The sequence below is a fragment of the Phlebotomus papatasi genome, chromosome 3, assembly GCF_024763615.1.
Source record: "Phlebotomus papatasi isolate M1 chromosome 3, Ppap_2.1, whole genome shotgun sequence".
Classification (NCBI taxonomy): domain Eukaryota; kingdom Metazoa; phylum Arthropoda; class Insecta; order Diptera; family Psychodidae; genus Phlebotomus; species Phlebotomus papatasi.
Window position 1 is genome coordinate 842,811 of NC_077224.1, and position 23,534 is coordinate 866,344.

At 34.6% G+C, this 23,534-nt stretch overlaps 3 protein-coding genes across 3 annotated transcripts; 2 read left to right on the forward strand and 1 right to left on the reverse strand.

Moving 5' to 3' along the window:
- The first annotated feature begins 8 nt into the window (after positions 1-8).
- On the forward strand, positions 9-4,902 carry LOC129806367 (probable RNA polymerase II nuclear localization protein SLC7A6OS). Its single transcript, XM_055854922.1, has 4 exons — positions 9-178; positions 291-506; positions 571-953; positions 4,468-4,902. The coding sequence occupies exons 2-4, from the start codon at positions 306-308 to the stop codon at positions 4,817-4,819; spliced, it is 936 nt and encodes a 311-aa protein (XP_055710897.1). The 5' UTR covers positions 9-178; positions 291-305; the 3' UTR covers positions 4,820-4,902.
- LOC129806334 (chondroitin sulfate synthase 2) lies at positions 4,821-18,602 on the reverse strand. Its single transcript, XM_055854877.1, has 4 exons — positions 17,501-18,602; positions 12,760-13,662; positions 12,514-12,694; positions 4,821-8,801 (listed from the first exon to the last, which is right to left on the reverse strand). The coding sequence occupies exons 1-4, from the start codon at positions 18,467-18,469 to the stop codon at positions 8,482-8,484; spliced, it is 2,373 nt and encodes a 790-aa protein (XP_055710852.1). The 5' UTR covers positions 18,470-18,602; the 3' UTR covers positions 4,821-8,481.
- LOC129806361 (protein PRRC1-like) lies at positions 18,599-23,526 on the forward strand. The gene is made up of 3 exons (XM_055854915.1): positions 18,599-19,231; positions 22,809-22,911; positions 22,979-23,526. The coding sequence occupies exons 1-3, from the start codon at positions 18,772-18,774 to the stop codon at positions 23,457-23,459; spliced, it is 1,044 nt and encodes a 347-aa protein (XP_055710890.1). The 5' UTR covers positions 18,599-18,771; the 3' UTR covers positions 23,460-23,526.
- The last annotated feature ends 8 nt before the right edge of the window (positions 23,527-23,534 follow it).

Sequence of the window (23,534 nt, forward strand, 5' to 3'; positions counted from 1 at the left end):
TAATTCCCAAAACAACTTCCCATTTGACTGAAAAACTATTTGAAGGGGTTTTGTGTTTTTTCTGACGCCTATTTTTGTGCAAGAAAAACTCAATTTTTTGCATTTTTCTCTTGAGAATTCCCATTATTTTCACAGTGAATAGGACAGAAATATTGCAGAGCATCTGAAGATCACATAGGTATGTGGAAATTTTGAAAATTCTTTTAATTATTTGGAAAAAAATCGATTGAAAGGATGATGGTTGGGAAAACGAGGCTTTTTCGCATTGAAACGTTTTTTTCTTTTTGTAGAAAAATTTTGGAAAAATGTCTGCTGTGTTGCGAGTTAAGAGGAGAATTGATGAAGAACCACTAAATGCCTTTGTTCTCAATTGCAAGAAGAGGAAAGTCAGTGAAGAAAATGCAATTGAGGCTGTTGCATCTTCCTCGAGGAATCCGGAGAGTCTCTTGGCGTCCAAAGATGAGACATCGACAATTCTGAAGTTTGCCGGAACGGTGGAGAGTCAGGTAAGTGGTTGAGAGGGTGATGGTCATGGGTGGAAGATAATGGTAAATGCACTTAATGGGGCAGGATGAGAATGTCACGAGCCATATAACAAAGCTGACAATGGAAGAGGCGAAGGAGTTGATGGGAAAGACGAGAATTCCCCAGCCTGTGGCCAGAGCCAGAGACAATCACAGATTGAAGACGCAGGAGGAGAGATTCAGGATTGTAAATTGCTCAAGGGCTGTGGATGCATCGAATGCTGAGGAAGGGAAAGCCATCACAATTTTGGATATCGAGAAACAAGCTTCACATTCAACCAAGGAAACTCCGGAAAATCCGTCCAGAGACACGAGGCAAGACACTGAGCCACAAACTGCCATCACGGGATATGTCTATGATTTGTATGTGACAGAAATTGGAGATTTGGGATCAGACATCGATGATGGGATGCTAGAGAATCAACTGAGGTTTGTATCTCTCGATGAATTTCATCTCATCCATCAGTACATTTACTTCTGAGTCTCCCAATGAACTCAGAATTAAATTTTTTCATTTAAACATTCCTCAGTTTCTCTTTAACAAGGATTTTCTGGCCCAAAAAAAAATGAATTTGTAGAAGAAATGTTGAAAAAAAGGGGCAGAAAGTCTCCCACAAATTTGCTGTAAGTTTTTGTGTTATTTTTTTTTCTTTCCAGAAATTTGTAGACAATCTTTTTTAAAAATGATTAAACTATTGATGAAATAAAATGGTAATTTTAGTCTCTCTCTTGTCCTTTTTGGATCATTCCCCAGAGAAGAAAATCACATTCAAACTTACAGCGAATCTGTGAGATTTGGAATGGAACCCCAGAATCTACAGTGGGTGTCAAAAGTTTGTTGCCTCATTTGAAAAGTTACTCAAAAGGTTCAAAAACATGCAACTAACTTAAAATAAACCGACCACATTTTGAGTTTATGTCATTTGAGAGGCCAATAGTGCGTTTGGACATTTCTAAAGTTGTATATGGTAAAATACATGTGTTTAAAAGTGATAACACTGCAACAATTTTAAACTTTTTTTTGTCTCTGGGTTTTCATGCTATTTTTTCTATTGTTAGGGTCAAATGATTTACGAAAATACTTATCATTTTGATTTCATTTGGTTTTTGCGCCTGGAATCTAGGCAAAACCGTTTTTTTCCGTTTTTTGATACTTGGGTGCCTATATCTCCAATTCTGCTGAACCGATTTATTTGTCACTATGGAATAATTTGTTGTCCTTTACATGCCCGATAAATCCTCTGAACAGATGAAGTTCGTGCAACTGACACCAGGGGCGCTGTAGTCTCAAATATGTCAGAAAACATGGAAAAATCGAACTTTTTAGCAACTTTAATCAAAAATATCTCGAAAACTAGGACTGTCTACAAAAATCTGTTTTATGGGTTTAATAGAGAATTTTATTAGCTACATTTTCATCCATGTGCAACTTTTCACTCAGATTGTGTTTTAACCTCGAAATTGAGGTTCAAACGAAAATCGAGCACTTAGCCAACTAGAGAAAATCTTTACTATTTCACACATTTTGACTTTTTCTTTTCAAATTTAGAAAACTAAGAGTATTTCTTTAACTTGTTTTTGAGAACTGTAGAAGTTTCATTATTTTTACTGTTTTATAAAGTGTGTTTAGATATAATACAAGTTAATAACTTAAACAATATCATTAGTAACTATAGATTTCAGTCTTACTTCAATCTTAAAAAAAATTATTACAAAAAAGGCATATTAATTGCATAATTTTAAATATTTCATATTAAATTTATGTTTTATAATCATCTATTTAATAAAAATAAGCATCTATTTTACCTTTTATATACAAGTTATTCATGGAAAACTCTACATTAAAGGCTTTTTTTTAAATTTCATTTTTCATTATTCTTTAGAAGTTTTTCCTATAATTATCGGTTTTAACGTCATGATTACGTAATTTTCGTCGAAATAAATATAAAACTAGTCCTAAATAAAACTAAAAGAAACACAAAACTACTAATTTGTAAACTTGTAAGTGTTACTTTGTATATCACATAAGTTAAAGCTCTATACAAATTTCCAAGTAATAAAATAACATCTAAAAGTAAGTAAAATAGCATAAACAATCACCATATTATTGATATTTAAGTATTAAATATTATAGTAAGGGCTTGTGTTACCTAATCGGTAGGAAAAAAATATTAACATCCGAAATTGTGAAGGTTTTATCTAGTTGTCTAAGTGCTCGATTTTCGTTTGAACCTCAATTTCGAGGCTGAAAACTAATCTGAGAGAAAAGTTGTATTTGAATTAAAATGTAGCTAATAAAATTCTCTATCAAACCCATAAAACAGATTGTTAAGGACAGTTTTAGTTTTCGAGATATTTTTGATCAAAGTTGCTAAAAAGTTCGATTTTTCCGTGTTTTCTGACATATTTGAGACTACAGCGCCCCTGGTGTCAGTTCTACGAACTTCATCTGTTCAGAGGATTTATCGGGGATGTAAAGGAGAACAAGTTATTCCAGAGTGAGAAATAAATCGGTTCAGCAGAATTGGAGATATAGGCACCCAAGTATCAAAAAACGGAAAAAAACGGTTTTTCCTAAATACCAGGCGCAAAATCCAAATGAAATCAAAATGATAAGTATTTTCGTAAATCATTTGACCCTAGCAATAGAAAAAATAGCATGAGAACCCAGGGATAAAATCATCGTTGCACAGTGTAGTAAATAACAAGAAATAATCTGTTTTTTGATAATTCATAAATTAGTTTAAAATGGCATGTTAGACGGAGTTAAAAGAAGGGAAATCATCCAGAGATACTGCCGGAATGAATCTGCGTCGTTAATTGCCAAATTTAATAGAAAATTACGAAAGGTTAGACATAAAATATTCAAATATTAATGAGGTATGAGTACATCTGAAAAACGCTACTGGCAGACCTAGGGTATCGACTCAGAGGTTTGATAACAGCATTGTAAGTATCTCTGATAGTGACCCAGTGATGTCTGCTTCATAAATTAAAAGATAGTTGGTTACTGACGGAACACAGTTTCTTACTGTTACAAAAACCAGCCCATTTTGAAAGGAAATGGTAAGAATGTTTGGGTGGCTCTCAATATTCCATTGGTAAGCAAGACCAATCTGAATAAAAAGTTGTAAATTTACTTGAAACATGTTAAACAAGTAAAACTACAATATTTTATCCAGATTAACCGAGCTAACCAATGAAATATTGAGAGCCACCCAAACATTCTTACCATTTTCTTTCAAAATGGGCTGGTTTTTGTAACTGTAGGGACCTGTGTCACTATCAGATATACTTACAATGCTGTTATCAAACCTCTGAGTCGATACCCTAGGTCTGCCAGTAGCGTTTTTCAGATGTACTCATACCTCATTAATATAATATTTGAATATTTTATGTCTAACCTTTCATAATTTTCTATTAAATTTGGCAATTAACGACGCAGATTCATTCCGGCAGTATCTCAGTATCAGTATTTTGTAATTTGCCATTTTTAACCTAAATTATAAATTATCAAAAAACAGATTATTTCTTCTTTTCTATAATCACTTTTATATACACATATTTACCATTGACAACTTTAAAAATGTACAAACCAACCATTTGCCTTTAAAATGACATAAGTTCAAAATATAACCGGTTTACATAAAGTTGGTTGCACGTTTTCACCATTTCAAATTAGTTTTTTAAATGAGGCAACAAACTTTTGTTTTTTCAAAAATGACCAACTTTTGGAAAACAAATATTTTTGATATGAAATAAAATTAATTATTTTTTTTTGAAAAATATAAATAATATCTACGGATTACAGGGAACTCATCTGCAAAAAGAAAAATTTGTAAAAGTAATTTTTTCTATAATTTATGCACTTGATTTCTCAAACATGCATTATGCAACAAACTATTGACACCCACTGTATTTTCCCATCCTTCCCTTTCTCTAGCATTCATCCGTTTGACTACCTCACGTACGGAAGTCGCATGGACAATGGCCTCGGAGGCTGTGACAGCGACGATGATGAATCAGATGATTCCAATGCCGAGAACAACTGGAGGAATGACTATCCGGATTCAGATCCCGATTCCAGCATCGATGAGCGCGACATGCGAAGAGCAGTTGAGAATTTCAATCTCGATGATGATGACCTGTCCACAGATGAAGGAGACTTCATGTACGGAAGGGAAGACTCCTGGCAAGACTACGACGACTACGACAGCGAAAGGGGCAGAGACTTCGAAAGGTACCACAGAATGCTGAGTGTCATGGCTCGAGAAGGAAATGAAGATGACGACTAGATTTCTTTTTTCAAGACGTTTTATTCAACAAAAATATTACAATCGCTGTTTCAAGTGCGACAATAAAACAGCTACAAAAAATATATTTATCATTTTTTTCGAGACCCTTTCGTTGCTATTTAAATTGACTCAGAGAGAACATCAATTGCATTAGAAAATGTTCCTCACGTTGCAAAAGAACTGAGGAAAGCTGACCAGGAATTGTATTCAAAACTGCATTTTTTTTTGCTGGGGAATCTCATTTTGTAATTAGTCTTTTCAGAATAAAAAAAATTTAGGCCACGCCCCCATTCGGAGACGAATGCAAATGAACTTGAGACTTGGGGCTCTTGCGTGATTGTAACAGTAAAAGTGATTGACTTAGAATATATTGTACATTGTATTCATAACAGACTAAAAATTCACTGGATAAAACTTTTGAAAGGGGCGGGGCCTAATTCTTCTCAAGGAGTAATTAGGAAATGCTTTATTGGATTTCTTTATAAGGTATGAAATTGACTTTCAAGAAGGCAGGTATCCACTTGCTATTACTTCTATTGTGCATTTTGAAAAGATCTTTTCAAAAAGTAAGCTCTTAAAACGTGTCCTAAAAATGGTCAAGGATTAATAACTGCGCTGGCGTTCTGGTAGTATTTTTTGAACCTTGCAATACACGGTAAAAACTTTTGGACACTGACCAAAATATTGGAACAAGTTTTCTTTGGGACATTTTTTTTTGAAATCGATTTGCACCTAGAAAAGATATTTTTTTGTTCCAAAAAGTTTTCTTTATAGTATTGTTATGAAATGCAGTTACAATTTTGTAGAGTTTTCTTTTGGAACCGTTTTGATACAGTAGAATGTCTACAAATTTGAGTTGATTCCGTTTAATACAAATTTGTTCCCGAAATTTGGAACAGAATTTGTTGCACTCGGCTGTTTTATTCCCACTGTCAGGAACAAATTGGTTACATATTTTTTATAACAATATTATTCCTACATCTGTAACATATTTGTTCCAAAAATTTTCGATGTCCATGGACGAGGTAATTTTTGGAACCAAATTGTTACTCATATGGGGAATCTTTTTGTTCCTATTGTCGGGAACAAATTCGTGTAAGTGATTTCGTCTTACAGTTAAGGCTTATACTTCAGTCGAGATGCATTTCGGTGGCGAAAGTTCATAAGGAATATCAAATAAAAGTCAACTTAAGAGTGTTTTATACACACGCGTGCATGACGAACTCATATGCGAGTGCTTACGGCAGGAAAGGAAGGGAATCTCGAATTAAAAAGAGATGGCAAAGCGTCCCAGCTTTGCGGAATACTCGAACTCACGAGACAGAGCTCACTGTGAATTAGCTTTTTGCATAATCTTTTGGAATAACTGATCTACTAGAGATCAAATTGATTCATAAATCACAAAAGCATTTCAAAATCAAAAAATCGGTACTTAACTAAAGTGGTTGAACTTTGACCTTTAATAATTCAAAATGGCGAATTTTCCGGTCATAGGTATGTTTGGGCGAAATGTTTGCCAGGACAAGCTCTAAAACATATCCAAAAATCATTGAAAAAGTTTGGGCCAATTTTGAGAAAAATTGAAAAAAAACATTATTTTTAGGGAATATTAATTATTGGGGATGTAAAATCATTCAAAAATCGGTACTTAACCGGTTAATTACCGATGAAGACCGATGCAGCCGGGTTCGAAATTGCAATGCCTTTCCAAAAAATCCAAATTTAACCAAATCGGTTGAAAAATGAGCATTTTAAAGTGGTTGAACTTTGACCTTCAATAATTCAAAATGGCGAATTGTCCGGCCATAGGTATGTTTGGGCGAAATGTTCGCCAGGACTAGCTCTAAAACATATCCAAAAATCATTGAAAAAGCTTGGGCCAATTTTTTGCAAGATTGGAAAAACCTAATTTTTGACTTATTTTTGAGGGATAGGGAACGTACGAAAGGGGAGGGGGAAAAGTAAGGAGGTTGGGTACGAGATAATGTCATTTGAGGAGGGGTCATCGAAGACCGGAAGTCGATATCTCTTACCGTTTAAGCTCCAGAACAGTGCAAAGTTGAAAAAAAGTCGATTATATAACTGCTCTCTCTTTGAGTTCGAGCAGTAAAAAGTTAAACCATGTAGCACGAAAATTGCCACAGATTTGGCGTCCTCCTCGCTTCGTTGGTGACGGGTGACTGAGTGTGTGAAGAGGAGGGATACGATTTTATACTATACGAGCTATTTATTGGAACAAATTTGTTACTAATATTGGGTATCTTTTTGAGTCTCGTAAAATGAACAAGATTGTGCCAAAAATTATTGTGTCCTTGGACGAGTTATTTTTTGGAACAAATATGTTCCGAAATTTTTTACTATGTAGGGTAAAGTGGTACAATTTGGACAGGGATTTTATTCTTGATAAATTTAGTACTTCATTTTTATTTGTATATTTTTAATGCTTTAGTTTTATAATTTGGTTCCTTGTGCTTAGAAACAAATTTTGTACTGTATTTATCAAGAAAAAAACCATGTCCAACTTGTACCGGCGAATTGTCCAACTTGTAACACTATGTCCAACTTATATCACTTTACCCTACTTGCAGCAAATAGAATAATATAGATTTTTTATGAATAAATCTGCATATTTCGAGAACGAAAAGAACCGTTTAAGCGCAATCAAGGCATTTTTTTCAGAGATAGAAAAATAATTTACGCTAAGCTACACAGATTTAAAACTTTAAGGCCTCTACACATTGGGAGCAATTTTCGTCAAAAATTGCATTTTTGACAGAATTTTGACGTTTCCACACAGCATTGCAGGCCATTTCTTTCAAAAAAGCAAATTTTTGAAAAAATTGATCTCAATGTATAGAGGCAATTAGGCAGAGAACAAACTTCAAGCAAAACCTCAATCCTGAATTTTGATTTTAAAATTTTGGAAAAAAAATTGAAGAATTATTTTCAGTTATTTTCTTTTAAGACTGTGTTTTTTTTTGCAAAAGCAAAAGGGTCAAGATGTGAGACTACACTGAGAGAAATCCGAAAAAGTTAAAATAACATTCCGGAAAGGTTTATTTTACCCTGCATTATTGATCCGAAATCTGTGTAAATATTACCCTTTTTAGGTGTATTGGGGGTTAAAGTTACCCTTTTTTCATGTTAATTTTACCCTTAAAAATGTGTAAAATTAACATTAAAAAATATTGATATATTTTTACATCTAAAAAGTGTTAAATTTCTGAGGAAAAAATGTTAATCGCATCATCTTTTTTTTCTCAGTGTAGGTTGATGAAAGGTTCAGCTTCCTCTTCAGTTTCTCTTTACATTGATCCCAAATTGTGTGCCAGGAGAAATATTCTCCTGAGTTTAAAAGTGCTCAAAAATAACACTAAATAGACAAAAATATTAATAAAAGAATACTTTGGCACTTGTGTGTTATACAACAACCTCATTTTAACAACACCCTCCATGCATTACAAAAGACAAAAAAAATCTCTAAAATTGCTTAAATGTCAAAATCACCTCTAAAATATTTTGTTTTTTAAGAAATAGGAAAATGCAAAACTAAAAAAAATGACATGGCTAGAAGGATACAGTTTGTCGTTGAAGGATTTTAGAGTAAAAATATAAAATAAAAGTCACATAAAATCTCACTCTCTGTGAACACGTGAATTTTATCACGGAAGAGTATCAGTTTCTTGACGCACAACCCACTCACCGAGTTGCTTCTTCGATCCCATTCTAATACACTTCCCATGCTTCTCGGGTTCCTCGCGATAAATGCACGTGGGGAAGGGTGTTCCCTTGTCCAATTGACTCACCAGAGCTCCGCCAAATTTCAAATTTGGCTCCACAGCTCGCAGCAGATGAACCGGAGTTTGGGCTTTGATGAACATGTCCACAATGGAATTCACACTTTTATCCGGTCGATCGAGCAATTGAGGAATATCCCGGTCAGCCCTCACAATGGGCACTGAAGATTCCAGTTTCTTTCGTGCTAGAACAGAATATTTTCTGTCTAATTCCATTTTTAATGAATCAATTCTTTGTTTGATGTAAAAATAAAAAATCTTGTTCGATTCACATCAAGCATATGCATCATGCACAAATGGTGCAACAAGTAGCTAGGGGAAAGTGGGGCACTTTGATTTGGGGCAGCTTTAAAAAAAAACCTTTTTTTCAGTTACTTATAAATAAAACTAAGCCTTGCCATGATATAATAGGGGAGACTGGGGTAAAAGTCACAAATCGAAATTTTCAAAATTAAATATCTTCCAAGATAAAAGAGCGACTTCAAATTTTTTCCATAGCCTCTTTAGACCTTTTTCAATGTCGTAAGTTTCTTAGAATTCGAACAGGGAATTTAAAAAATAACAAATATTGAAATTTTTAGCCCTGTTTTTGAAATATTTTCCTTACAGAAGATACCAATTTTTACCTAATTTCTAAAATTGATGCACTGATTAATATTTCCTAAATAATTTGGATTTCTTGAATACGAATCTATTATCCATTTTAGCATTTTCCAAAGATTCTTTTCTCCAGAAATCATTTTATTAAAAATGACCACTCGGGATAAAAAGTAATAGCCGTATCAAAATGTCGTTAGTTAAATCAGCATTTATCGTAACTTCATTTTTGCGATTTTGAGATACATATTTGGAATCAGCGTAATTATGTTTATTAAACGCATTTGAGAAAAAGAAACTTTTATAAGCCCAATAAAAATTATTTTTATTATTATTCTTTATTTTTAGGCACTTCTTTCAATATCGCGTCGTATAAATTACATAGTCGTATTACAGTTCATTGTTTTTTTTTAAAGACTAGGTACACATCAAGAGTATATTAAAGCATATTTCATAATTTTCAATTCAATTTTGATTTTACGGAACCCTGAGTAGATTTCAATTCTGTATGTAATAAAAAAAAGAGAAAATAATTAACGATATGATTTGTATATTATTTAAAATTCATTCTTAAATCTCTATTTATAAGAGATTAGGAAGGAATTCATAGTTTATATTGCATGAAATTAGTATCATCGTCAGAAAGACTCGACACATCTATGTCGGGTGGTTCTGGCTCTTGGTGAAGGTAATGGAAAGAAGATGAAGGTGTAGGAGAGGAGGAGGGGAGTTGTGATCCCGATTCAGGAATGAGATTGGAAAAGCAATGAGCTTGAATATCACCAATGGCAAGTGATTGTTTTTCTGATTGAGAGTTTGATTGATCTTTGTGAATAACAAATTGATTTAGTAATTTTTGTAGAATCATTTTGAGTTGTAAAATTTTTCTCAGGATTTGCAATTGCTTGTTCCAGCTTATTGATTTGAATATTTCTCTTGAACTGTTTGTTAGTCACTTTACTTATCTTATTTTTCATCAGAGTTGGGTTAATAATCTTTCGTGATTTCCTGGGATTACATGATTTTTTAATGTCGTTCGGATTAACCTCTGGTTCCTCAAAATATGTAGAAAATCAATATTTGTGGGTTTTCTGTGTATACTTGCACATTTGATGGTTATGCTAATCCCTCCTTTATGTCCGGGTAACAGTTGAGGAACGCTAATTACCAAGAACTTGCTGAACGTCCAACCAAAGAGGTTCTGTAAATTTCACAGACGCCTCGCGCTATCCAGAAGTTATAGCTTAAAGCGGATGCAACTTCTTAGCAGATTTGGATACCTCATCCGGCCAGGTCTTTTTCCATTTGCTTTGGGAGTTCTGGAGAGGCTCCTATTTGTCTTTCTCCAGGAGTTTTTGCGATATTTACTATTCATTCTGTTAGAAAAAGTGGTCTTCGGAATCTGGAAATCTTTGCAGCCTTTTCCAGGAGATTTTCTCCTAATCAGCTGCTAACTGCTGTTGCAACTATTTCTCCGGATACTTAAGGATCTTTGTCGTCCTTGTTAACATGATTTCACTGCACAAAACCACCAAATTCATTCACAAAATCAACTTGTTCAAGATTTCATTAAACTTGTTTTGAATTCTACACGAAATTAAATCCCTTTTCTCTAATTTTAAAATATAATATTTCACAAATATTTTTTATTCACCTTTTAAATGGATGTATGTCCTTCGATTTTCACTGCAGACTTAACAATATTTCACAAATTATCCCAAAAAATCAAACAAAACACTTTGATATTTTCCTAGCAACTTCCACAAGAAACAGAGAAAATGACAACTACCGTAAGGTTATGAATATCACGCATGCAATACATTTTTTAAATTCTTCTTGCAAGTCACCCTTTGATTGTTTTATAACGATTTTTGCATTTTTAACTTCTGATATAATCATAAAATTAAGTTTAATAATCTTTTTATCGAAAATTTAAATATTTAATTGATTTATTATCAAAGTGTTTAAAGGTGTCTCACATTCCACACTGCTTCGTCCCACTTTCCAAACTGTCTCGCTTTAGGCAAATGACCCTAACGTTTTTTGCTCGTTTGCGTGGCTTGTAATTTGCAACAAAAATGTAATATTTCTCAATAAAACGTTCACAAACACTTCCAAATATCCAAAGACAGTGCGAATAATGCAACATTAAATCATTTTAATTCCATATTTGCGAGAAAAAAGTGAGAAAAAATCACGACCCATCTGTCATTAATTCAAAACAAAACAAGTGACGTGGCGCACAAAATTTATTCAATAAAAGTTACGAAATTAAAGCTAGTGACAGGGATAACAGTTTAATTGACTAATTTAGTCAAATAAAGGCGCTTATTATCACTAGAATAATTCAAATTGATATAATGCATTTTAGAAAATTGTCGTAACTTCCAATATTTCCATACATTGTAAGTAACGGCTTTATAAACGATGGAAGTTACGATAAAATATTATTGGGTTTCTTCTAACATATTTCTCAATATTTCAGCTTTAAATCATTTTATAAAGATTTTTTCGAGTTAACTTAGAGTTTATTAGTGCCACTTTTATTATTTTGTTTTAAAATAAAACTGAACTGAAAATTTCGTTTCCTGAAAAGTTGTCAAAAGGAAGTTACGACAAATGCTGATTTAACTGACGATGTGATAATTTTACCCCATGCCTGATACTATTTGCCCCAGCATTTTTCAAAATGGTCACAAAATTGCTTTTTAGAAAACTGCTCGATAAATATATTTCCTTACAAAATAGAGGAAAATGACTCGGGCAACTTGTAAAAAAATGAAATATCCATTTTGTAACTATTTGCCCCAGTTTCCCCTATAGCTGCAGAAACCAAATGTGAAGCTATATTATGATAAGGTTCATTTCTATTTTCAAACAGGAGAAAAAAAAGCCCAATTTCAAAGCTGCCCCATTTCTCCCTAATCGTTTGTGCAGCTAATGCTTTATTTAACTCTTTCCGGACCGTAGCATATGCTGCAAGGCAAATTCTCCATTTTTTAATCAAAAATATCTAAGCTCAGGCATTAATTGATGTCCTACAAAAAATATCTTACATTTGGACATTTTCTTATAGTTTGTAATCATCTATAAGAATAGGATTTTTAACAGTTCTGAATAATTAAAAAACATTGTTTTTCACTGAACATTCATATGCTGCTTTGGGTACTCAGAGTCCCAAAAGAGACGAAAGAGTTAAATTGAGAAAACTTGCACATGATGCATATGCTTTATGTTGGTTAAAAATAATCATCAGAATAATAAATTTAATGAAATGCTTTAAAATATTATTGCTCTTACCTTCCACGTAGTCGCGACTGTAGAAGGAGATCACGTCGAAATTGTCTCTGTCAAAGTATCCCAGACTCTGACTAACATCGCAAGTTGTGCACTCCTTGCAGAGTCCTGTCCATCGACATGGATACAGCATAAATCCGATGGCACTGTAGACTTGAAAGCCCTGAATTGTGTTCATTCGCACCTGAAATTCCGCATTTAGTTAAAGCGATATCTTCCTAAATTGTGGGAGTTTCCGTATCAACTCACTCTATTGAGGAAATCCGGCTTGAAAATCATGGAATTCGATGCCACCATCACGAGACTATCCAGACCAATTTTTCTCAATGCCAAATCCGTGACAGCTAAACTGAGAATCTCATCCTGACCATAGACACTGCTCAGTGCCAAATCATCCCCATTTGTGGACTTTGAGTATTCAGCTGGGAGTCGAATGGATACCCAGGCTATTCTTGAGCCGTCAGCTTTGAATTTCTCCGAAAGACTGAGAGCTCGACTCTTGAGACGCCCAAAAGCATCCTGATCCCCTTTACTGGGCGTCTCCACGCCGTACAAAAAGACAAGCATGAGGAAAGTATTGTCGAGATTCTCCATGCAAATCTTCTCATAACGCCCAATAAAGTTCATTGACTCATCAATTTGATGCTCAAAAGTGGGCAGGAGGATAGCTATTCTCGTACTCTCAGTGACATATGGCGATGGGATTATCTCCACCATTCCCAGTGGCTTCATGGCCTCATAGGCTTTTAGCGTGACCCTGCGTGTGGACTTATCGAGAAATTTGAGCAAAAGCTTATAATCCATCCCGCGGACGGGATCAAAACGCCGATATGCCGTGTGGACAGCCATAAATTCCAACGCACTGTACGTCGTGGCAACTCGTTCGAGTGTATGATTGAGAATTTTGGCAAAATCCGCGGCATCCATGCCAGATAGAGGCTTTACATTCGTCTCTGAGTCCACAAGGAATGAATGTGTCTCATTGAGCAGTGTCCAGGTCAGGAGATCATGCCTGGTATCTGGAATACTCGATGGAGGCACGCCAAGTGGCCAGCGAATTTCCAAAATGTCATTACTGATGCTCCCATTGGAGATTTCCGAGGTTTCCTTTTCCAAAATCGCCAAACGAACCATGGCTGATTCCAAATGCAACTAAAAGCAATACTTTTCTTATCAACCTAATTCGTTCTCTTCAATACACTGAGAAAAAAAGAGGCTGCTATTAACATTTTTTCCTCGTAACTTTAACACTTTTTAGGTGTAAAAATATATCAACATTTTTTAATGTTAATTTTACACCTTTTTGAGGGTAAATTTAACATGAAAAAGGGTAACTTGAACCCATAATACACCTAAAAAGGGTAATATTTACACTGATTTCGGATCAATACTGCAGGGTAAAATTAACTTTTCCGAAAAAGTAAAAAATAACATTCAGGAAATGTTAATTTTACCCTGCAGTATTGATCCGAAATCGGTGTAAATATTACCCTTTTTAGGTGTATTAGGGGTTAAATTTACCCTTCTTCGTGTTAATTTTACTCTTAAAAAGGTGTAAAATTAACATTAAAAAATGTTGATATATTTTTACACTTAAAAAGTGTTAAAGTTGTGAGGAAAAAAAGTTAATCGCACCCCCGTTTTTTCTCAGTGAAAGACTTATTTTGCACTTTTAGGCAAAGAAAAAGTTTTATATATATTTTTCTTATTGGTTCTTAATTTTTTTTAAGTCTAAAGAAGCAAGTGAGGTCAAAAAAGAGCTTTTATGCATAAAGCTCTAGCCAATCACAGAAGCGCCCTACCGTCGAACGACTCAAATTTGATTCTTTTCAATATGTTTTTAATGAATTTGACACATTTAGCACTCTGCATTCAGAAAATAAATTTATAATTTGTGAAAAATGTACCAGAGGTGTGCAAGATCCGTTGAAACCGAATAAACGTCAAAATAAGTTTGTTCTCTGACCATTGACGTACATGTTTCATTTGACGTTTATTCGGTTTCAACGGTTCTTGCACACTTCTGGTACTTTTTTTTCTCTTCAACTTAAAAGATCTTAAAGGCAATTAATTACTCAATTTAAAAGTTTTAAAAATTTCAACTTATTTTTCATTGAATGAAACCCCATTTAATCAGTCTGTGATCCAAAAATCTTTGGCACACCTTTTAGATCAGGAAAATTTCATGAAATCAAAATTCACAACACTTTATTTCTCAAAAGTTTTTTTTAATGTGTCTTTCAGTGTTTTTTCGGTTTTTCCCACTCAAAATCGTTCAATAAATCCAAACTAAATTGGATTTGTTGTGATGTTCAAAAGAACAAGAGAAATTTCTTCATGAAATTTCCTCAATCTAAATCTAAAATATGAGCCGGAGCAAGAGAATTTAAGTCTGTCTTTTTGACATTCTTAAATTATTTGATGTGGCTGGTAATAAATTTTGTCATTGGCTTTGTGTATGTCTGTCTCACTCTATCGCCCTCTTCTTCTTGTTCTTATAAATACCACAAGAAATTCAATTTAGATTTGAGTTCGAAAATCTCGTATTACTTAGGTCAGAAAAATTTCATTAAGTCAAAATTAACATTGCCTTCTTTCTCACACGTTTTACATCACTGAGAGAAATCCGAAAAAGTTAAAATAACATTCCGGAAATGTTAATTTTACCCTGCAGTATTGATCCGAAATCGGTGTAAATAATACCTTTTTAGGTGTATTAGGGGTTAAAGTTATCCTTTTTTCATGTTAATTTTACCCATTTTACCCTTAAAAAGGTGTAAAATTAACATTAAAAAATGTTGATATATTTTTACACCTAAAAAGTGTTAAAGTTATGAGGAAAAAATGTTAATCGCACCCTCTTTTTTTTCTCAGTGATTAGACTATCCCACTCTTTTGAACTCTTCTTCTTCTTCTTCTTCTTTTGATCTTCATAATAAATTCAATTTGGATTTGAGTACAAAAGTCCCGGATAGACATATAAAACGTTTGAGAAAAGCCGTGAATTTTGATTCTATGAAATTTGGTCACTTGCTAATTTGGAATTGACTGTAAAATTGTAAATTCAGTAGATAAAAAGAAATAAATATATTTTTTATGCCTTCGCTACATCTTCTACCTTGGTATAATTTCATCAAGTCAAAATTTGCGTCCCTTTCTTTCTCAAAATTTCCTTAAAATTGGACTGAACTAAATTTAATTTGGTGTGAAGTTCAAAAAAAGAAGAAGAGTGCGAAAAAATGGAATAGACATATGCAAAGCTTTTAAGAAAGAAAAGTATGTGAATTTTGACTTTATGAAATTTTCTTGAACTAAAACTAAAAGGTGTGCCGGAGCGACCGGAGCCAATAGGGTAACGTGTGGTATTTCGGGACACTTTTTTAGCACTTTCAATTTTCAAACAGCTTAACGACTTCTCAAATAATTTTTTTTCTTTGTTGATACAAATATTTATGTTCCTTATGATATCTAGAATCAGATTCTAATCGAAAAATGTTGGAAAACGCATCATTTTTTATACAAAATATCAAAAAATGTAAAGAAGTAAGAGTGGTATATTTCGTTCGGGACAGTTGGTTATTTCGGGACAGACAAAAGTCGCTATTATGCAAATAAATTTCATCGAGCCTGACTACTTACTTTTAAGTAGAAGTTCTAAACTTCACTCTTTCATAAAAATTTTCTTTAAATTTCACTTTTAAAGTAACTTAAATCGAAAAAAACTAAGCACTGTTTGTGTTGACATCTGCAAAATTGACCACACTGAAGGTCTTGTAAAAAGTGAAATGTGACACTCACAATTAACGCGTATTTCACGCTCTAAATTAAATAAAATTTCAGAAGTTTTATGTTTGTCTGATGCGTAAAGAGCTTAAAATTTCATATAGAACTTAAAAACAGTAAGAAAACAAATATTTAGAGGATTTTTAATGTGTCCAGAAATACCCATATTATGTCCTGAAAAGCACCTTGTCCAGAAATACCACTCGTTACCCTAAATCTATTTTGTTCAGTAAAAACGACTTTTCTTTTAGAAAATTTGATTTTTTACCGTCAACTTGATTTAAAAAAATAGATTTTATGATAGGCGGAAGTGGGGCAGTTATGGAATCTTTTACCTATTTTTAAATAAAATTGAGCCTTATTGTGTTATAATTTAGTTACACAAATAGATTGAGAAGCTGGATTACTTTATGATATTGCTCAGTTCCAGTTAAACATAAGAGAAAAATCCCAATTACAAAGGTGCCCCACTTAGGGTAAGTGTGCCAAATTTCGGCATAGTTGCATGCAAGCGCCCAAGTTTCAAGTTTTATATGTAATATTTTTAAAACAAATTGATTTTTTTTGTTATTTTTTTATAAGAAGTGTTGCTTGGAACCTTGTAGACAGTTTATCGTCTTTATTTTACTCTACAATCATTCTTAATACATTTTAAAATGAATAAAAATGTAGACATAGTTTTGGTGCCCTATTTCGGCCACCTTCATTCTCATAGTTCCTTGCCCTTCAGGAATTCTTCCAAGGCCTTTTTCATATTAACTTGTTTGTGGAAGCGATATTTTTTTGTTATTTTTTGCATTGTATAATCTTTAGAGGATGCAAAAACTAAAAATTCATGGAAATTTGAGGAACAAAAAATGTGGCCGGAATTGCAAGCTGGCCGGAATTTGGTACACTTACCCTACCCCTATTTTTAAAATACAGTAGACTCTCACTCAATCGGCTCTTTTTCAATCGGGCGACAAATTTTGTTAACAATTTTCACGTTTAATTATGAAGCTAATTCGTTCAAATTCGCTGTAGTTTTTCCTATTTTATCGTGATTCTTTATAATTGAGCGCTTTTTGTGGAATTTACAAAGGGTTTGACGCTCAATTCTATCGCTAAACCGGATGACATTTTGCCCCATATTCCCGATTGAGAGAGAGTCTACTGTTCTGCTCAATCTTAAAGGAGGAAGTAAAAGGATAATAAAAGAAAGTCTTACCCGTGAGAAGTAAATGTGGAGCCTGTAGAAGTCATCCGGAATCGTGACAGGAAAGATGGAAGTAGCTTCATTGAATTTTGGATCATCTCTGAGAAAATGAAAATCGCGATAGATCTTCTGGGTGCTGAGTCTGTAGCTGGTGACGTTGATGCCCTGCCACGCAGGTTGACACTGATCGATTTTCGTGGAATACTTCACGCACCGCCCAATGTTGAGACTGTGAAGCTGCGTGGCTGCATTCCGGACGCACCAGTCCAGATTTGATCGGATCTTGCGGATGACACTGCTGCTGAGGATGATCCCAGCATCGAGATCACAATAGTTGGCATCAGATTCACTCTCTACATCTTCTGTCCGCATCTTTGTGCCCAGGTAAATGTCGAAGCTGATGCTGATGTGGGAGAGTTTATCCCGCAGAACACGAGCATCGATGTAACTGGTGTCCGGAACGAGGACAAAGTAGTCATAGTCATCGAGGTAATTGTCCGCAATGTACTTGAGGATATGGAAAGGTCGCAAGTGCTCCCTGGTATCCGTGAATCCCACAATGTTCTTCAGTTTGAAGTTGGATTTAACATTGTCGGCATTGATGAAGAACTTTATCTTGTTCACAAGATGAGCCACGGTCTTGTTGAAGGCCGTGGCAAGGGTGTCAATTTCATTTTGAGCCGACATCACCCCCACAAAAACTTTTTCCCGGATACCCAGTTCAGAGGAATAGTATCTGGGCCTGATTATGTTCTTAGTGGCCTTTTTGGCTGACATTGGCTTCTGGGCAAAATTGAGCTGAGGCTCAAAGTCATCACCGTACTTATCGGTAAATTCACCATCACTATCACTTCCTGGACACATGAAATCCTCATCTGCAGAATCATAATTTGGCACATAGAGACTCAGAAGGATTCCCACAATGAGACCACACACAAAATACTGATGTTTGTTCCAGTGATATTGCTTAAAACGTATCATCTCGAATCATTTAACCCTACATACTAATTAAATGCATAATTATGTGAATATCATTACAGGAATTGCACTTCCACGGAATTTTTTTTCTACACGCAAACTGCGCTTTTGAGGTTATGTCACGTCTCTCAGGGCAGCCAACTGCGAGATATTAAAATGAGTGTAGTGTTGTCACAAAAACAGTGGAAAATTCAGCAAAAGTTTTATTTTGCGTTCCATTTTACCCAATTTAGTAACGAGGAAATCCCTTCTAGTGCACAAATTCTAAAGGATTGTTGATTGGAGATTTGTAAAGTGTTGAAATAATGTCAGATCCCAGTGGAAATAGTGCGGGAAACTTGCTGTCCAATGTCAGTCCACCGTCAGCTTTGCCAGCCAACTTGATTCTTGCTCCAGCTGCTCCGCCACTCAGTCAGACCGGTAATCCAGCTTCAGAATCCGTCAGTGTTGCGAGTGAAGGTGCAGCTGCTGAGCCGCATATTCCCACAAAATTCAGTCCAGCTATTCCACCGAGTAAGGACACATCAGCCGAGCAGACACCCGCCGCAGAAGATCCATCAGCAAATCTGGGTCATTTGAACCTCAATCCGGAACCAGTGTCTGCTGCTCTGGGGCCACTGACACAGTCTGGCTCATCGCTGTTTGGCTGGGTGAAAGATGCAGCATCGAGTGGGGGTGGGATTCTGTCGAAAGTGGCGGAAAAGGCTAAGAATTCAGTGGATACCATTGTCACAACTCTCGATCCTCAAATGAAGGAATACATCTGTGAGTACATCTTTGTAGCCTGATAATGATAATGCTATAATAAACGCTCAATGTTGATGTATTTGCACATTTAATGAAAATCATTTCAAATTAGAAACATAATTTCCACCGTGAATAGGGTAAATGTGCCAAATTTCGGCATAGGGTAAGTGTGCCCAATTCCGGCCAGCTTGCAATTCCGGCCACATTTTTTGTTTCTCAAATTTCCATGAATTTTTAGTTTTTACATACACTAGAGATTCTAGTTCAGATTTAATTTTTAAAACCAATTTTCCGTGAGACACTTGGATTAAATTTGTGACGATCCGAGGTACAGAGTACTTAGTTGCAATTACAATTTTTTTTTATTAATTTGTTCTAAAATTTTAAAATTCAAATGCACAGATATAGTTGAATGGATCACAAATGTATCGATTAGCATACACAAAAATACCAAAAAGTATTTTGAAGCTTATATTTTCAACTAAATAACAAGCATGTCTCTTAACATTCCGATCCGTGGTACTCTTCCCTTACAATGCAAAAGAATAACAAAAAAATGTAGCTTCGACAAACGAGGTGGCGTGAAAAAGGCATTAGAATTCCTGAAGGGCAAGGAACTATGAGAATGAAGGTGGCCGAAATAGAGCACCAAAGCCATGTCTACATTTTTATTCATTTTAAAATGTATTAAGAGTAATTTTAAAGTAAATAAAGACGATATACTGTCTACAAGGTTCTAAGCAACACTCCTAAAGTAGAAGGAATGAAAAAAATCAATTTCTATTAAAGATATTACATTTCTAACTTGAGACTTTGGCGCTTACATGCAACTATGCCGAAATTTGGCACACTTACCCTAATTGCATATAAGCACCGAAGACCTAAGTTTGAAATGCAATATTTTTAATTCATATTGATATTTTTTGTTACTTCTTTTTCGGGAAGGTTATGTGGAACCTTGAAAACTAGTTTATCATCTTTGTTTTCTTTAAATCACTTCCTAAAATATTGAAAAAAATAATAAAAATATGGACATTGCTTTGGGTAGTATTCCGGCCACTTTGAGTGAAATGCCAGCCACCTTTTTCTGACCACCTTTTGTGACGCAACGGATAGAAAATTTCAAAACGTTAAACGGAACGTGTTTAATATTTAGTTTAATACGTTTATATGACCCACAAACCCTGAGATCTTCCGTGAATTTTGTCCTGAAGACGTGAAGAGTAGCATCTCAAATTTACGCGCAGATTCTCGTAGCAATTTGCTCTTCCTGAACTCTTCCAAAGCCTTTTCCACATCATCTTTTTCATAGAAGCGATGGTTTTTTTCTCTGGACATTGTAGAACTCAGAAATTGAAAAAAAGCACAAAATGAATAAGAAATTCAGGAAAGCAAAAGATGTTGCCGGAATAGTCAACACTACCTCACAAGAGAGACGCTCACAAAGTATATACTTTTTTACGCGAAATACAGGATCCATCTGAGAAATTTCACCCGAAATTTAAAGATTGATTCACTCCCCCCAATTCTGAGATAAATCTTTAAGTCTTAAATCTTTAACAGCTGAATGTTGAAACGAAGAATAACTTCAGTTGAACCTCAGATTAGCGTTAATGTAGAGTTAAAATTAAGCTAGGTTTAAATATTTTTTCGTATACAGAAACGTGCAATAGTGCTTTAGCGTAAGCTGTTTTTGTCATACGGCAACCCCATATTTTGGCATTTCTGGCATGTCAAATTTCGTCAATGTTTTCGTTCGATTTGGCAAGATTCCACGGCTTTTTCTCGTTATTTGATCTTGAGCCACCAGACTTGCTAAAAATTCTCTAAAATAAAATAGGAATCAATATTGTGGATGTGAAAGAATGTGCATGTTTTCTGGGTGCAAAAAAGCGCGACTCCAGCGACTCCTACTTCAGTGGCGATTCATTGAAGTTGCATATGGCGGATGTTTCTTTTTATTTCAGGCAAAATTGGCTTTTTAAGAAGCTGTAAATAAAGTGAAAGCCTTATTTCTTTTCATTAAATCCACTTAAGTGCAGATTATATCAATTTGGTATCATTTAACAGTATTTTCGAGAAGAATTTACGGATAGATGTGGACAGATTTATTCCATCTTTAAACCAAAAATTATACCTCCGAAATCGGGGGTCTCATTTTTGGCTTAAACGTTAATCCACTGCTTAAATTTATTCTATTTCTCGTTCAAACATTAGAAAACGGTGGATCATCCTCGAATTATCTTTATACTTCAATTCAACATTCAGCTGTAAATCGCCCTTTAAAGGTCGATTCGTATTCTCTGATAAAATTCTTCAATTTTAAAGTGTCAAATATGTTTAAACCTTTAAGACTGTAATTTCGAATTCTACGCTAAAGTTTTACAGACTTAAAGATGTCAAACGTCTATAAATCGCCTTTAATTTAAAAGCTGCTCGATAGGACCTTTTAAACCTTTAAGTCCAGTTCAATTTAAGATTGTCAATTGTTCAAAAGGTGTACAGTAGACTCTCGCTAATTCGGCTCTTTTAAGATCGGGCTACTTTTTAATTCAGGCAGCGGTTACATCTGAAAAAAGTTTGTTGTCATTCTGTTTTACGTTTTGGCTGTCGGACTCAATTAGGTCCATATAGCCATTTCGTTCGCTCACTTTAAATTTTAAGATTTTTTCATTTATCACTTTATTTTACTTTTTTAAGGTTCACTGTTTTTTTTAATTATTATATGTTCACTTTTTGTTTATTTAATGAATTAAAATATGTCTTCTTTATATGTCTTTTGATTTACTTTTCCATGAAGTTTTTACGCTCACTTTTTCTTTTTTTATCCCATATCCCACAATATTTAAAGGCTTCCTCTGGTCTTGGTCACCAAGATTTTCCTTCCGGTCTAAATAACTTTGTGGTCCCAGTTTATTGCTTCCTCTGGTTCTTTTCCAATATCATCTGGTTGTCCCCACACTGGAAAATTTGCAACACTTCTCGCCGGTGGGGGTTTTTCTGCTTGCTTTTGCATGAATTCATTAGGGACGCCGTCGGATTTAACCTCAAATTTTATTTCTATTACTGATTTCACTCTGAATCTAATTTTCTTATAAAATTTCTACTCAAATTTAATCATTATGCTTTTAACTTTAATTTGGGCACTCATTTTATATGATATAGCACTAATTTTTATCAATATCATAATTTTCTTTATGCTCTGAATCCAATATGGACTTATCGTCGCGCTCTTTTTCGGACTCTAACAATTTTTTTTTAATCGCAAGACTGCTAGAAACACAATCGATTTGTCGCATTTTTTGTAAGACTCTTTCCACACTGAGCTTTTACAACGCAATTTTAATTTAATTTATACTTAAAATTTAACGGTCTTTGTGTTGATACATCCTAAAATGAATAAATATTTAAAAGCAAAATGAATTCATTGACTATTCGAAGATAAATTACATAAAATTTTAATTAATTTATTTCCATGGCCGAAATTACACTCAAAGTGGCCGAAATTAGAAGCTGGCCGAAATTTGGCACACTTCCCCTATTAGCTTTTGTGAAATAAAAAGAAGCTGAGAAGAATCTTCGCTTTCTCTTTCAGATTCCGGAGGAGACGTGGAAGTAATTGTGGCCTCGGACAAAGATGATAAAGTAAGGCCTTGCCGAGAGGCTTTTCAGAATGTTTTTGGAAAAGCAACAGTACTGTAAGTTTATTGCTAAATTGATAAACTCCCCAGGATTATGAAGAGAATTTATTTGCCGTTCTTTTAGTGGACTCCAAGCCCAGCCTAATAATATTGCAGCTCAACCCGTGGGATTTGAGGCTGCTCTGAGGGGTGCTCAGGAGAGGACTGCTGATCTTAGGACAAATTCTCGCATTGGGGATAAGCTGCCAGTGGTTGCCGTTGAAAATTTCACAGTTGAAGCGTTTCCGGATCAATGGTTCGATGCTGGACTTCTCCTACTCACTGATCCTCGGAGAAATCTTACTCTGAAGACAGTCACGCAGATGACAGCAATCCCCCTGTCTGTGATTACGGCCATCAGGGAGGATACGCCAAAGGAATACCAGTTTCAGGACACAGGATTCGCAGTGACTGTTGGTCAGGTGATGGCCAATAATCTGGGAGTTCATCATGCTGAATGGCACAAATGCTACACTGGCATTAGCCGCAGTGACATGATTTTGAGTGCTGCTAAATCTCTGGCTACAGTTTACAAGAGATCCATCTCATCCAGTGACGAATCTTAATAATTAACGTTATAAATTGGGTATTTTATCTCATTGATTCAAAATAAAAATATTCACGACATCTTTACGACATGT

What these genes read in the sequence shown, in the direction of transcription:
- LOC129806361 (XM_055854915.1), top strand. Translation starts at nt 18,772, where the DNA reads ATGTCAGATCCCAGTGGAAATAGTGCGGGAAACTTGCTGTCCAATGTC. An exon ending in TCAAATGAAGGAATACATCT is followed by an intron (nt 19,232 to 22,808) that starts GTGAGTACATCT and finishes TTTCTCTTTCAG; the next exon opens with ATTCCGGAGGAGACGTGGAA. An exon ending in TTTGGAAAAGCAACAGTACT is followed by an intron (nt 22,912 to 22,978) that starts GTAAGTTTATTG and finishes CCGTTCTTTTAG; the next exon opens with TGGACTCCAAGCCCAGCCTA.
- LOC129806334 (XM_055854877.1), bottom strand. Translation starts at nt 18,469, where the DNA reads ATGATACGTTTTAAGCAATATCACTGGAACAAACATCAGTATTTTGTG. An exon ending in TCCACATTTACTTCTCACGG is followed by an intron (nt 13,663 to 17,500) that starts GTAAGACTTTCT and finishes TATTGCTTTTAG; the next exon opens with TTGCATTTGGAATCAGCCAT. An exon ending in AGCCGGATTTCCTCAATAGA is followed by an intron (nt 12,695 to 12,759) that starts GTGAGTTGATAC and finishes GCGGAATTTCAG; the next exon opens with GTGCGAATGAACACAATTCA.
- LOC129806367 (XM_055854922.1), top strand. Translation starts at nt 306, where the DNA reads ATGTCTGCTGTGTTGCGAGTTAAGAGGAGAATTGATGAAGAACCACTA. An exon ending in CCGGAACGGTGGAGAGTCAG is followed by an intron (nt 507 to 570) that starts GTAAGTGGTTGA and finishes TTAATGGGGCAG; the next exon opens with GATGAGAATGTCACGAGCCA. An exon ending in ATGCTAGAGAATCAACTGAG is followed by an intron (nt 954 to 4,467) that starts GTTTGTATCTCT and finishes CCCTTTCTCTAG; the next exon opens with CATTCATCCGTTTGACTACC.